Source organism: Dryobates pubescens, chromosome 17, assembly GCF_014839835.1.
Source record: "Dryobates pubescens isolate bDryPub1 chromosome 17, bDryPub1.pri, whole genome shotgun sequence".
Lineage (NCBI taxonomy): Eukaryota > Metazoa > Chordata > Aves > Piciformes > Picidae > Dryobates > Dryobates pubescens.
The window spans coordinates 11,742,093-11,757,331 of NC_071628.1; the positions used below are offsets into that span (position 1 = coordinate 11,742,093).

The following is a 15,239-nucleotide window of genomic DNA, read 5'->3' on the forward strand; positions in this document are numbered from 1 at the left end:
AGCCCCAGCACCAGCCCCCTCCACAGTCATCACCCACTGGCTTAGCACCCTTTTTGTCCAGGGTATCTTCAGGGAAGAGTTCTCCTCTCCCAAAGGACCACATTTTGTCCTCAGTTACAGACTGCCTTTTAACCCAGGTTGAGCTCAGGGATAGGCAGGGAGGGTGGTGCAGGCAGCAAGACTGCCACCGCCCCCCCTGCAGACATCATGTCACAAGTGTCCAGTAAGGACTGACCTGTGCTGCTGCTTTTGTATCCATTTGGATTGATACAGGGGACAAAAAAGGTGTGTTGTGGTTTTGGTTTTTTTCCGACTTCAAAACAGCAGTAGGTGCTGCAGCAGTAAAAAATGAACCCCCAGATGCTGCTTCTGCTTCTCCCATGAGACCTGTCGCATACATACTTACTGTGCTGATTAAACAGATCTGCTGTACAGTAAAACAGGGAATTAAAGCACCACATTTGCAATTTTGTTACCAAATTACAATTAATAAATGAGAAAGTAAAGGGAATTTACCTATGAGAGTGCCATTGCTGAATGGCTGCCACTTTCTGTCAGAACAGACTGCAGGTAATGCTTACTTCACAGCAGCACCCTAAAAATGACAGCGCACTGACTCCTCCTGTTGCCAGGGTGTATTGTGATGAAGGGTCAGTATAAACTACAAAAGAAACTTTGAATAATTTTTGTCACTATGTACCCAAATTAGAAAGTCTTTAAATTGAATGTGGCCAATGTTTTTAAGTAGCCAGGTCGCAGGCACAACACAAATACCTGCCATTTGTAATGCTATTGGGTAATTTAAATTCATGAGCAGCTAAAACCATCTATTGATGTTTTCAGTGGAGAAATGCAGCTCTGGACTAGACCCCAGAAAATAGGAGAGACAGCTCTTTCTTCCATGCCAACAGTTCCACTGTAAATGTAGATGTACAAAAAAACATTCCACATTTAAAAGCATTTAAACTTCCAGATAAAAAAAGAAAACTTTTCAGTCATTACTACATTCGTGTTTATTTCAAACTTGATGCAAATTGTCAAACCTCTTTATAAGTGCACTTTATAACATCATACAAATGCAGTATCCACCAACTTGAGAGTGAGCTGTATCAGACAAGCAAAACATTCAAGAATTTTCTGAATGACGGAGGTAGGTAGGAATGACAGGTGCCAGATTATGCTGACTTTTCCAGGCTGCCTCTATCACCACAGATTTAGTGCTATTTTTTTCTGACAAAATAGATTTTCAGGTAGTTCTTCACTCCTTAAACTTTGTTGGGGTAACATTACCTACCGTGTAGTAACAACCTAAATGCTCTGTTTCAATTCAGCATTTCAGTTCTCTTCAGATGCTGTGAAAACTACGTGGTTGAGCCAGAAATGCCAATTAATGAAAGCATAATTTAGAGTATGACTTCTCATGCAAAGAAGAAATAAAAGAGAAAGAAAGAAAGAAAGAAAAAAGGACTTGTAGCTCCTACATAAGATTAACAGGGTTCTTTTACTTTACATTTTGGATTGTGAGAACAAACACAATCACACCGCTTTTTCATTTTAAGAGTCTTCTACAATGTGCAAAATGAGAGGCATTCAACTGCAGCCAGTAAGTCTGTTACTCTAAATTGGTTAGCTGTCCCATTCTCCATTATTCTGATCATTGCTCTCCTCTTCTTCAGAATCAGCAGACACTTTCTTAATTCTCTGCATGGCTGCCTTAATGCTTCTCTCTAGCTCATTAGTGGATCCTTTACTGACATCTTTCTCAGTATCTCGATTCACTTTCCTTAGCTTAACTCCTTGCCTTATGGCAGCAAGGATGTTGTCTTTTGCAGAAGCATATGGATTTGGCTGTTCCACTTTGCCAAGATGAACTTCACCACGTTTTAGAGAAGCCAAAACCTCATCCATGGAACCTGCAATAGATAAATTTATTACTACCAGAAGAAAGCACAAAACAACCACATGGTGAGGTAGCAAAACCCTACCCAAGTGCTCAGGATTCTTCCTTTCATCTTTGATAGAGCAAGGAAGAAGCATGGTCTGTTCTGGCACAGATTCTTTCAAGCTTCTGCAACATTAGGCTCTGAAACTGCTTTTAAAAAGCAGTTAAAGCTTTTATATCCGGAATTGAGAATCCAATACCTCTTCAACATTATGCAAGGTTGTGCTCTAAGGAAAAAATTACACACAAAGGAGGATGTTTCTTTTTCATTACAACTTTATGGGCTTTCAAAAACATTTCACTGAAGCAAAAAAAAAATCTCTTGTATTCTCTATTAGAGACAATCCACCAACATCCTAGCTTGCTCTGGTGCCTGCTGAGACTGTCAATTGCATTTTTGCTCAGCGAAGAGAAAAATGAAAGGGCTTGAGTAGAAGGGCTTGAAACTGCACCACTGAAGTCAGTGGGGGCCAGATCAGGCCCTAAGCAGACTGGCAGGCAGCTCCTTTCTGGATGGACTTAAAAAATAATTCCCACTTTACAAAGTGATTTAAATCTCAGGTGTATGCTTCAGAACTTCAGATCATAAAGGACAGCACACAGAGAGCTTCCACTAGTTCTCCTGATACACACTGTAATTTGTGGTTTATTCCTTCTGTTGAATTCTTTGCTGCTAGCTTCTGTTTGGAGGACAGGGAGGCAGTTTCCCTGGACAGCAGTCGACTCCTACATCCATAGGTCCAGACCATCTGTGCCTCACAACTAGAAGTATTTTTGCCACGCACAGAGCACATACGGCTGTGATTAACATCAAGCTCTTGAAATGTAACATTCTGCTAAATCCTATGGTAACTTCAGAGACTGAGATGCCAGAAAAGGATCAAGCAAAGATCCACCAGCTTGTCTTATAAAGCCTTCAAGTACAAAAGTCTTAAGTCTATTAATCAAACAGGCAGCCTGGTATAAGATCATAGAATCATAGAATCATAGAATCAATAAGGTTGGAAAAGACCTCAAAGATCATCAAGTCCAACCTGCCACCCAACACCTCATGACTACTAAACCATGGCTTCAAGTGCCACATCCAATCCCTTTTTTAACAGGGATAATTCCCAGATACTCAGACTGGCAAGAACATTCCCCTTGGAAAGCACATTAAGATGTTACAGATAATACTATCAACATCAGAATACCAACCTCCCTTGGCTTTTCATGTAACAAAGACATGAATAGTCTGTATGTAACTAAACCCAACCTGTTTATGACCCATTTCAGTAAATTCCTGTGGCAGTATTTTATCAATTACCATCACAGCAATTAACAGGCTGGTTTTCTTCATGAAATAGATGTGAAGAGTTATTAGACCTCTTCAATGAAATAAGGGTTTTATTGTATCCATAAATAATGAAAGGACATCAATGCTAGGCTGTGAATGGTAGTCAATACGAGCTACTACCAAGGCCATTACAGTAGCAATTGGACTATGGTGTGCAACTCCTGTTGCTAATGAAAGCTTTCCAAGAGCATCGGTGCTACAGTTATCCCCCAGACCTCCCAGACTGAAGTCTGCACACTGATCCACTAGATCACAGCAATTTGTCATGGCAACTTGCCTGCATCTCAGCCCTTCAGCTGCTTGCACTTCCCCACACTTTGCAAGAACTGAAAATGCCAAACTTTCCTTGGTACTGCTGCCTGTGGTTTGCCTCTTAACTGAGAGTATACAAAGTCTGCTTAGATGTATTGTGAGCAGTCTGAAAAGGAAAAGGAATGTCCCACATTTAAGACATGCTTCATTCTAGCATAAGCTCCACTGAGAAAAATGACAATAAAAAATTGCTGCCTTCCAACTTAGATCAATCTCACTGACATAGTAAAAATATCTGCTTGCTTTAGAGATAAAAATAGGCCTGATAGCAGGATGCAACCAGTTCAGCCTTGGGAGGCTGCTGAGTTTTATTCTCATTCAAACTACTGTTTCAATTGCTCAGTTCAGACTTCAAATACACCTGCATGATCTTGCTAACAAAGCAGAAGTGTAACAGAGCACAATTTTTGCCCTAGGAATGATAGTATGCCAAAGCTATCCATCTGCCTTCCAAATCCTGGTTGATTTCTGCATGAATTCTTAAGAAACCATTATTTAGAAACCAAGCAAACTGTAAGTGGACACAGGCTGTGCATACCTTAGTAAAGCAAGTAACCCAGCTGAGACCTCTGTAGTACATAAATCACAAACACTAAAATGTAACTTTAGTACAACCCCAAATTTACCCACAGTAGTCTTTTCACTGAACAGGTAATTAATCCTCAAAATACCACAAAATTGTGGCAAGAACAAACCCAGAAATGGAAATTGCTTCTCTCGTGAAAAAAAACACAAACATCAATAAACCTCTTCTCCTTGGAATTTCTTCTGACACCTTCCTACCTATTACAGCAGTAGAATTTTCAGTGTCATGAGAAATGCCAAGTCCTGAATAAAGATCTCTACAGAACTGCTCATGTTGTGATCAGGCATGGTTTAAACTTGTAAGGCTGTACTTAAAACTCTGGGATTCCAGCAGATATTCTGCTGGATGTCTGAAAAACATCAATGTTTTCAAATGTCTGAAAAAACTGACCTATGCCATTTGACAGCAATTCCCCAAAAACACCAGCTCACAGCCTGAGGATCAGGACCCATGAAGTGTATCAAATGGGATACACAAATTGCTATTACTCATTTAACAACCTAAGTTAGGGTCAGTGTTACTGTATGTGGCTTCTTAGACCACACTTTCCAAGAGTTTCATTCTCTTGAGCAAGACTGCACACTATTCTTGTCCAGAAGCAGAGGGAGATAGAACAGACAGGAAAGGAATAAAAAAAGCACCAGTCAAGGTGAGCCTTCTTACCCATGTAATTGTTTAGAGACCTCCTGGATGAGTTGTCTTGGTTGTGCAGTGCAGGGCTTTCCCTGGGGCTACTGCAGCTAAGGGGAAGTGGCTTATCCTCTGTCACTGATGGTGTCTTTAACTGGGGAGGTAAAAGGGGAGGTGGGGGAGGAGGAGGTAAAGACAGAAGAGGAGGAGGAGGAGGAGGAGGAGGAGGAGGAGGAGGAGGAGGAGGAGGAGGAGGAGGAGGAGGAGGAGGAGGAGGTGGTGGTGGTGGTGGGAGAAGTGGTGGTGCTGGTGAGGATGGTGAGACCATCAATCCCTCGCTGTGCTTCTGTTGCTCTGTCTGCACAGAGCTATCTGCTGTGGTATTCTGATGGGGAGCATCTGCTGTGGTATTCTGATGGGGAGCTTTTGATTCTTCACCTTCTACCAACAGCAGGCTCTTTGGCTGCTCTGGAGCCGCCCTTGCACTCAACAAAGGTGGAGGGGACTGTACTGCAGGCTGATGAGCGATGCTTCGTGGCAACTTGGGACTGAGAGGCTGGGGACAAGATGTTTTCAGAACAACATGAGCTGGACATTTCTGAAAAACAGATTGTAAGGCAGGAGGTCACATCTCCATTGGACTGGCCAAACATCAACCCCAAAGAAACAAAAAGCCACAGATCATAGACTTGTCCCCCTCACCTATTCAAGCAGAAAATTCAACTCTGAACAGATTTAAATTAATACAAAAGTATTTCTGTCAAAGCCATTTCCTCACTTTTATTCTTTGCCAGCAGGTTCTACACCTGGAAAACACATTCTTAATGGATTTAATTCTCATTACTCATTACACACAATCCTATTTTAGGCTATCCAAATGGTTGTCTCTGATTTGGACTGTGCTCACATGCAAGTGATGGCTGCTTTCTGACATTGTGCTTTGACACTACTAAGGACTGCTGTAGTTCACAGTACTTGCCTCCCTGAAAGTTTTGAGCCTCTCCAGCGTTTTCTGACGTTCCTGGCTTATCCAAGCCTTTTTCTTTTTCTCTTCTTCTTTTTTCTTGTCTCTCTTCTGCATTAAGACACAAGTAAGTGAGTCTCAGTGTGTGAAAACAAGCAGCTGCCAGATTTTCCAAGGTTGCTATTCAGTACTCACTATCTGTATGCTGTGATGCTGCTGGAAGCGCTTTTTGCTCTCTTCTGCCTGCTGCAGTCTCTGCCGATGGCTTGCTTCACATTGATCCTGGTAGAACAGCAAAATTCATGCAACCCCGATTAGTTCACAACTACTGTGCATCATCTGTGCCATTAATGCCCATGTACAAGCCACTAAAGAGCAACCAAGGCTGAATGCTCTGCTGTGCCAAATGGGATGGCTAAGCTCAACTAGTGGCAGATGTGAGACCTTGAAGGCAAAGTCTGTGGGACTCCTTCATGGCTTAATTCCATGGGACCTTTTGTTCTCCTAATCAGTGATAGGATGATTCATGATGTAGAAGAAATATACCCAGATCTGAGCTGATCCTTTTTTTATACTTAGGTTAAAAAAGGGATAAGGGAAAAAAAGGGGGAAAAAAAAAAAAGGCAGAAATAAGCTCTGAAGAAATTTCACCCAGGTACCAGCTGGAGGGATGGGATGTAAAGACATGAGGCAGAAAAGAGGGAAGCTAGCATGGCCTTACCAAAGTGCAAGGCTACTTTCCCCCTGTCCCTTATTTGCTATAGCTCCCAAGTACAAAAGCCTGGGAAGCACAGGGTGGGAAGCACAATGAATGCTTAACAGGGGTACCTTCTGTTAGTGACAAAGTGCTGCAGAGAAGCTGCAGGCTTCAGTGGTTTCTCTGGGAGTCACTGTTTGTCACTGTGCAGAGGGGGTTACCCACATAGCTGGGTGAGCATTTGCAAATCATCTGTGCTTGGCTTTACTGTTATGTAACCAATAGACAGCAATTAACTGAATGAAAACAGAAGCAAAGGAAGTGTCTGAGGAAGCAGATGCAAGCAAGAGACAATGATGGCTCACAAAACGTTTTCAATGTCATTCCCATCTTGTTCAGGCTAATGAGGGGTTAAAAGGCTAGACAGACTGGAGCTTAAATTCTGCTTTTTACTCCAGCAGGACTGTAGAGGTGTAAGGTAAGCTCAGCTCACTGCGAAGGTTCATGAGTCAGCTGTGACTTCACTTGCGTCTCGCTAATGTTCTGCTCTGAATGGGAAACAAAGGGGAAAACTGCCCTTTGCACAGCACCCAGAGGCTGGAGAAAGAATTGCAGCAGCTAAGTTTTCCCCTCCCTCTCATTCAAAGGTAAAATACCACTGTAGATCTTCTGTCACTGTGGCTTCCTTCATGGTGGGCCAGGTTTCCTCCTGTACTGCAGCTGCTTTGTAAAAGAATGCCAGGGCAAAGCTCCAGCTGGCCACAGCAAGGCTCTGGTAAGGTCCACCTGATAGGGGAACACTTCCAGGATCACCCATGTAAGTTTTTTGCTAAAGAGGCACCTGCACCACACAATGGAGTATAAAGCTGGCTAAAAGTCACATTGCCCCTCTTTCCAGAGTTGTTGGCATTGTGACTCCACCCAAAGCTTCCCTAGCAGTTTCCTGTCCACCCCTCATGAGTCAAGGCATCAGCTAAAGAAAATGCACATCTCCAGGACTGCATTTACTTTTTTGTTCCTGAGGTAGGCTCTCCTCGCACAGACAGTCCCACGCTTTGTCTCCAACTGCTTAGTCTTCTGCCTCAGCACCGTCATTTCTGACAAGTTAGCGTAATGTTGTCCCATTGTCTGTTCCATTACCTTGAGCTCCTCAGGATTTTCACATGTATCATAGTAAACAACTTCATCCTGTTTCTCTAAAAAGGCATTTGGCATTTTTTTAAAACCTAAAAATTGCCACAGTTATTTAAACATTTAAAGAACGACATTCTAAAAGCCATTGAAGGCAGTGTGTTAGTTATTAGAAAGTGTAATGCTCTGGAGCCAAGCTTGGTCCTTCAAAGTCTTACGCAAGCACGTCATGTTACTCACAGGGGTGCTCTGCACGATCGGATTTATGCTGTTAGCATTTGCTGTTACTTAGCTTCCTCTTTCAAATGTCTCTCTGTGCTTTAACTCCTACCTTCAGGAACTACCTCCTGGAAATTTGAAGACTGTTCTGATCAACACTGGGTGACTTACTTTACTATGTACAAGGTTTCAATTATGCAACAAGCAGAAGGAATGTTTACTGCACAATGTACACGGTAACAGAGAATTCATAAGCACAAACACAAGACTGGTGCCTAGCTTGGTCCTAAGTATGTTACCAAGAGATACTTAAACTGGAATACAGCAGTACTCACATACCATCTAGCTACAGTCATCTCTTTTTGACACTGCAGGATGTATTTTGTAATTTCTACATGTTAAATGACAACACACTTCTGAGGAACTTTAAGACTCATTTCAGCAGGGCGGGATATCCACAGTTTCTATGGCTAGATCCCGTAACTATGCAAGCAGTTAAGTAATTTCAATGTAATTTATTCCATAGGCTAAGCCAGTGCATGCAAGTACCATAGCTGCTGTCAGGATCAGCTTTATTTTTTCCTTTTTTTTAAGAAAAAAATTTATTATCAAAGTAGTGTCTAATTAGTCAGAAGACAAAATATCAGATGGTGCCACAGTATCAGTGTTTTCCAATGATGCTTTCTATGGTTGCAGACCTAAGCAGTGCTAATCATCCTGTGAAAGCAGAGCAGGCTGTATCACTCTTGTGCTTGGAATATGTGCCTAAATATTTTTTTAACTCTTACCTTTAATCTGCCTCCTTAAAGTGTCCAACTGTACAATAAGCAGCATCTCTTCATGTTTCAATACTTCAAGCTGTACATTATATAATTCCAGCTGTGTTTCATAATACTGTATTTCCAGCTCCTCCACCACAGTTAAGTTCTCCTCTTGTTCACTGAGACTCTCCATCTGTATAGCCACAAGAAGAAAATAAAAGACATTGATTACAAAATATGCACACATTTCAAAGGTTAATATTAGAAATGTTAGCATGACACCTGAACTTATGTAAAAGCACCTTTGCTAAGTGTCTCCATATCTGCAGAGGCAATTTAAAAAATCTGGAGACAGACATTTTTCCACAACTTAAAATCATTCTGAAAACCTAAGCTGTTTCAGAGACAAAGATTTTTAGAAGAATGCCATGCATGACCCCTTTGGCAGGTTTTGATCAGCCCTTCATAAAACAGTGACAGAAAAGGAGGCTTTGCAAAGTCTTACATTTTTCTGAATGACAGCTCTCTTCTGTTTCAGGCACAACTCTCTTGCCCTCAGATGCTGAAGGGTTTCTTTAGCCAACATACATTTCAGGTTTTCTAGTCGTGGCAAAGCTGATGCCCAAGTGGTTCTACCAAACCTCTCTTGATCTTGTTCCATCTGTTTGTGCATTGCTGTAGATTAAAACATCACAATAAGATATGAAAAATGCAGTGTACTAATAGCCCTTGTATGCTTCTGCTGTAGCCTTAGTACTAAAAATGCTGATGCTACTGAATTTCTGAAGCTCCTTCTGGAATTACATGACAAAAAAGGTAGAATTTATTTGTATAAATGAAGCAAAATACTTCACTGTACCATGGAAATGTGCCTCAACAGTTACACAGCCATCTACTTGGTTAATGTGCAGAAATCCTTGAGGCCTGCTTATCAAGCATTAAAAGCCTGCATGGTTTTTGTTCAGAAGTTTGCAGCCATAATTCTCAGGCCTTGATAATGTGTACAAGCCAAATGCAAGTCGTAAGCCAAATTGGTTAAGATATATCAAGTGAAAATTTCAAGTGAATAAAATACTTCTTTCTTAAGATGGACACCCATCGTAACCTCAGGGTCTACAGAGAGACCAGCAAAGGTCATAAGAAGAGCTCTCAGTCCCTTAAGTATTTACAGAACATTTTGTCTAAATCACTGATTACCTGCCACAGCCTTTACAGTTTCCTTGAAGTACTTAACAGTAATATCCTGAATGGAGCACACAGCACTCTCAGCTCGCTTAGTCCACTCTTCAGCATCTTTCTGCAAAGCTGCTACTCTCTTAGGACCCAAATTATCATATTGCAAAGACTTCTGCAAGAAGACAAAATTCTCAGTTACACAGTAGTGCAGCCTGTATAATGCTGTCTTTAGCAGACTGCAAACAGTGGCAAACATGACCTTCTCTTCATCTGTCACAAAGTGAACCACTAGTCATGCCTCTGTATTGCCTCTTCTCATTCTCTAGGCTGAGAACATTCATTCCCCAATCATGACTTCACACTTAACTTCAGATTAATTTATTTCTTAAAATGTTTTTAAAATATCATCTTAAAAATCATGTCCAACACAAGTGTTTTTCAGCTGTTACTAAAAGTAACTCAAAACCACTCTTCTACGCACAATGTTCCCTTCTATTTTCCCCATGTGTTGACAGCACATTGCGCTGTCAGGTTCTCCAGTTTGGCAGTTCTCTCACACAGGATCAGGCATACAGATAAGAAAGGTAAGAAACATGGGTTTAATATTAGGATTGAAATACTTTTTTAAAGAATTAGATTTCAAATGAGCCTAAATATCCCTTAGAGGTTTTTTTTCCCCACACAAAACAAACCCTCATCAGTTTGCACTTTAATTTTCAGTACAATATACTGGATATTTCATCTTCACAGATTTAGACCTTCAGTATTCAAAACCTTTGGTCTACACTTGAAACTGTTCTGCTCTTTTTGAGAACATTAACAGATCACTTTAACAGAGTACAGAAAAATCACAACAGTAGAGGGCTGTCCTTTCAGGGGCACTGTAACTTTCAGTATGTGCTTCCAGTTTTAAGATACACTTAAATAAATGCAGCGATAATTAATTGACATGTTTTAATCTGCACCTGTAGCAGGTTGGTGCAGTGATAAAAAATAGCTTCATGTGGCAAGATCTCCTCAGCCTTCTGTTCTACCACCACAACTGAGTGATCTGATGCATCAGCATTGCTGGGAGATTGCATTTTCAATGTCACAAAACAACGCCACTGAAGGCAGTGCAACGAATGCCACGTGGATCTGTGTAAATTCAGGCTACCAGAGAGTAAACCTCAGAGGTGGACCTTAGGGATATTTTCCTGAGTTCCTCAAAACACAGGGAAGTGGGACACTGATGGGAAGACAGCCCACAGTTCTATTCAAACCAACACTTCAGATCCTCTGAGAATGGTTCTGCCCTAAGTGAATTTCTCAGTCACCTTTGGTGGCTTGGCAGTGGGAGAAAAAAAAAGTACATAAAGAAGCAGAGGATTTTGAATGACTTGAGGCCAAATTGCTCCAAGGGCAGCTGATGCCCTACCATATAACCTGGTCTTTCATTTTGTAAAAGCAGACCTACCAGGATTTCCAGTTTGTACAATGTCGCCAGCTCTCGCATGTCTCTGAAAGGCTGCAGTAAATACTGGTAGAATTGTGTTGCCATGGTGACCAAGTCCTGATAAGCTTTGTCTTCTTCTTCATAAACCTTCATCAAAGCCACCATTGTGTCAGCATTTTTATGCTCCTGAAGAACCTAGTGTGATAAAAGGTAAATCAGACTTAGCCGCTTTGCATTGTGTACACTGACTGATGACAGGCTTTGGTGGAAAGGACCTGCCATTTGTCACTCAATGAGCAGGCACAACTTCCCCTGGCACAGGAGGTGTACACCAGGCGTTCAGCAGCCAGCCCTAGCTGGTTATAGCATTAATACCACACTATAAAGGCACTAATTGCTGCATTACTGCACTGAGAAACTGCAAGGAGTATCACCCCTAGGGCTTGCACCACAGAAATTCTAATAGCTGTGCACAGATGACTTGGTTGTTGCTTTTTCAAACACAAGGGGGAAACTGAGGAAGCCTGTGTACTGGAAAGACAAGTAAGGTACTCTTAAACTACCTCTTGCCTTGCTTCCACAATAACTAAATGCCTGCTAATACAGAATTTTCCACCTATCCTCCCTTCAGGTCTGGCAGAGGCAGGACAGGGACAAAAACGTCTGAAATGCAATAATCCCAGAAGTCCTGAGGTCCCTCAGGTTTCCCCAGATACTTCAGACAGTCCTAGGACACACCTGTAGCAGTTTAAGTGTGTTTCCCCCCCCACTGAAGCCAAAAGAAAAGCACAATAGTTCACTTTCTGGTTCCCATACTCAAAGCAAGCAGTGAGGGTCATGCAGTTCCTGGCAGATGTTTATACTGAGCAGAGGGGATACATTAGCAGAGTTAAGTGAACTCAGGATTCATTACAAGAATTTAGGGTTCCAGGGATTTTTTTTGACAGGTTCAGAGGGCTTGGGGGGGGGGGCAACATTTTGTCTGTTTTAAAGTAAAATCCTTGTTTTTATACAATCATATTTCCACAGAACTTTGGTTTGCCATTAGCCCAACAGACTGGCCTGGTTGTTGCAATGGTATTGCTTTGGTTTTGTTTGTTTGTCTTTTTGTCCTGTGTTTGAACACATACCAAAGGAAAAAAAAAAAACAAACAGGTGTGTTTATACAATACTACTGTCCTCCATCTTGTACGTGGTATCTTCTGCAGTCTTCAGAATTAACTTCCTGGCCCAGAGGTTGAAGTATTTGAGAAGGACACAGATGTAAAAAAGGAATAAGGATGGTCTAACACCTAAGGCTCATTTAGTGTCAGAAAATGCAGGTTCTATTTTGTGAATCTTGCTTAACTTGGTCTAGAATGCAATATAATGAATTTATGGCCCTCTTAGGCCTGCAAATACAAATGCAAAATGCCATTCCCTGTTTAGTCATATCTAAAATATAGTTGAAAATAGCAGTGTAACTGGTGTTATACTTAACACCAAACCCCAAGACTGCCACATCTGTACATGTCTGTGCTGCTTGCAAAAGAGCTTGATGGCTAGACTGTACTTTTAACTGGGCTGTGAACTGCTGTAGTCAGTTACAGAAACCACTGCTTTTGTGTACATGAATTTCATGTAATCTAAAGTTGTGGTTTTTAAGTCTTTTTGAAACAGTCATGCTGCTACAGCTGTTAAATACTGGAGGAAACAGAAGGCTAAAAACAATTGTCTTAGTTTTCCTCCAAAGCACAATCATTTTCATAAATTACTTTTCAACTCTCTGCCAGGAAATAGACTGCAGATACTGCACACCTATAGCAGCAAAATATTGGTGAGCTTGAAGTATGTGTCACCCTTGCTTTAACATGCTGTCTTAATTGCAGCCATGTTACTAAATACCATCCTTTAATGCTTTCTACACCAGAGGGTGGGGGAGTGAGGAAATAATCCAGCTATACACCTACATCAAGAAACCAGTACTAAAGAAAGGGCTAACCTCATCATTAGTTCATATAATCATTAGGCCACAATTTGACACTTAAAAACCCCAAACATTTCTCTGACTACAGCACACCCATCTGGCATAGGTGCGTGGCTAAGATTGGTTTTAATAAAAAATTTGACTCAGAATCCCCCAGTTAAAGTCATTACTGCAATAAGGCAGACCCAAGACCTTCACATGGAGGTTAGAACATCAGAGCATGATTGTACTTTCCCTTTCAGTTACTGTTCCACCCATTGCACAACACTGCTGGATATTTTTAGCAATGTGTTTTTGTAGGAATACTTGCTTGCTGCTTAAGTATGCATCCCACTGTCTTACACTGACTGCCTACCTAGAGCTCTTATTCCACATTTAAAAGACTGATGACACTCAGTATTTGAGAAAACTGATTTCTAGACAACCAAAAAAAGTGTTTGTGTAAGCACCAATCTGAACATGGGATAATAATATGAGCAAAATATTAGTGACTTGGTCCTCCCAGCTCACATCACCCAAACATGAGTCTGACTTGAATGACTGAAGCTCTTGCAACTGAGGCTGAAGTCTCATGCACACAACACCCACTGAGTAAGAGGTGCTAATGCTGAGGCTCAGACAGGAACACCTATGAGCTGTGCTGCAGGGAAGGTGGTCCTACATCACGGGAAACATCCTTCTGCCTGCAGGGAGAGCAGGAGCTGGCCCTGCAGCACCCCGATCCCACAAGGGCAGTCTCAGGCCGCTGCATTCCCTCAGGCGAGCAGGCCTTGGCCAGGCCTGTGGCACCTGCTGGCCCCATCAGCGGAGGGGGTCAGGTCACCGACCCCCTTCAGGCCTCACTGGCGCTATGGGGCGGACCCTTCACCCCCCCGCCCGGCCCCGGGGCCCGTACCCGCCGCAGGGCCTCCTTGGCCCGGGTCAGGTGGCCCCGCAAGGCCCTCCCGCGGAGCTCGTGAAGACTCTCGAAGTACTCGTCGTCGTGGCGGCGGTCGTCGGCGAAGAGGGCATCCAGCAACACACGGCCGCCGCAGAGCTCTAAGGCCCAGCCGAGGTACAGCTCCAGCTCCCGGCACACCTTCTGCATCTCGGCCTCGCCTGGCGCGGCGCCGCCGGGGAAGAGCACGGCCCAGAGCCCGCCGGCCGCACCGGGTAGCGTAGGCGGCAGCGCGGGGAAGGCGGGCTCCAGGCGCGGACAGATAGCCGCCAGCTGACGGTGGACGCCGCGCAGGGCCGGCTCCGAGAACAGGCCAGCCCAACTCTGCGGGGCCTGCGCCGCCGCCTCCGCCCGGCCGTGACAGGTCACGGCGAAGGCGCCCTCTACGCCATTCCAGGCCACGAGGAAGCGCAGCCGCGGCGGCTGAGGCTCGGCAAAAGCGGTGTCGCGCACGGCCACCCACCCCTCCAAGCTGTCCGGCTGCGGCTCCATAGCGGCGACAGCCGAGCTGGGCCCGGGGAGCGAAACAGAAACCTGCCCGCCTTAAAGGCGCCGCGCGGACCGCGCGCGTCACCGGCAGCGCGCGCACCCATTGGCGGGCGTCGCCCGGGGGCGGGCGCGGGTGGGGCGAGCGGCCCTCAGCCGGCCGGAAAATAAAGTGAAGTGTGCAGGGAGGTCGGTATCGGGCGCGCTGTGCAGGCGTCGAAGGCCCGAGTGTGCCAAAAAAGGTTATTTGTGTGACACGTTTCTGTGAGGAAAGGTGGGCAGGGGGCCCAAGGCACACATATCTCAGGGCTTACCGCACCGTAGGAGGCAGCCAGCCTTAGCCTGCGCGCCCTGGGTCTGAGCTGCTGACAAACTTGGCCGCTGGCTGAGGGACAGCAGCCGTGTGAGCAGCTTTCCTCCCAGCCGTCATTCCCGGCGAACCTGCACAAGTTGTTCCCTTCTCCGAAGCCCGCCGAAACGCCGTGCTCCGTCCCCATGCTTTAAAACGGACATAGGTGCCACTGTCAGATACGGTGTCATGGCAAACTGAGGAGAAGCAGTGCTGCAGTCATGCTTCCAAACCCCTTGCCAAGGGATGACAGGCATTCTCAAGCTCTATCTCCTGTTCCTGGCCCCGAATAAGCAGCTTGTCTTAGAGTGG

General features: G+C 43.9%; 1 protein-coding gene across 1 annotated transcript; it reads right to left on the reverse strand.

Moving 5' to 3' along the window:
• Window positions 1–1,434: 1,434 nt before the first annotated feature.
• On the reverse strand, window positions 1,435–14,618 carry WHAMM (WASP homolog associated with actin, golgi membranes and microtubules). The gene is made up of 10 exons (XM_009897278.2): window positions 14,051–14,618; window positions 11,211–11,384; window positions 9,776–9,926; window positions 9,084–9,253; window positions 8,606–8,771; window positions 7,476–7,663; window positions 5,966–6,052; window positions 5,786–5,881; window positions 4,840–5,404; window positions 1,435–1,913 (listed from the first exon to the last, which is right to left on the reverse strand). The coding sequence occupies exons 1-10, from the start codon at window positions 14,582–14,584 to the stop codon at window positions 1,627–1,629; spliced, it is 2,418 nt and encodes an 805-aa protein (XP_009895580.2). The 5' UTR covers window positions 14,585–14,618; the 3' UTR covers window positions 1,435–1,626.
• Window positions 14,619–15,239: the final 621 nt, after the last annotated feature.

Coding starts and splice junctions, on each gene's coding strand:
- WHAMM (XM_009897278.2), bottom strand. CDS start 14,584: ATGGAGCCGCAGCCGGACAGCTTGGAGGGGTGGGTGGCCGTGCGCGAC. Junction 7,664..8,605: donor TTTAAGGAGGCAGATTAAAG/GTAAGAGTTAAA, acceptor ATGCCTTTTTAG/AGAAACAGGATGAAGTTGTT. Junction 5,882..5,965: donor AGCATCACAGCATACAGATA/GTGAGTACTGAA, acceptor GTCTTAATGCAG/AAGAGAGACAAGAAAAAAGA.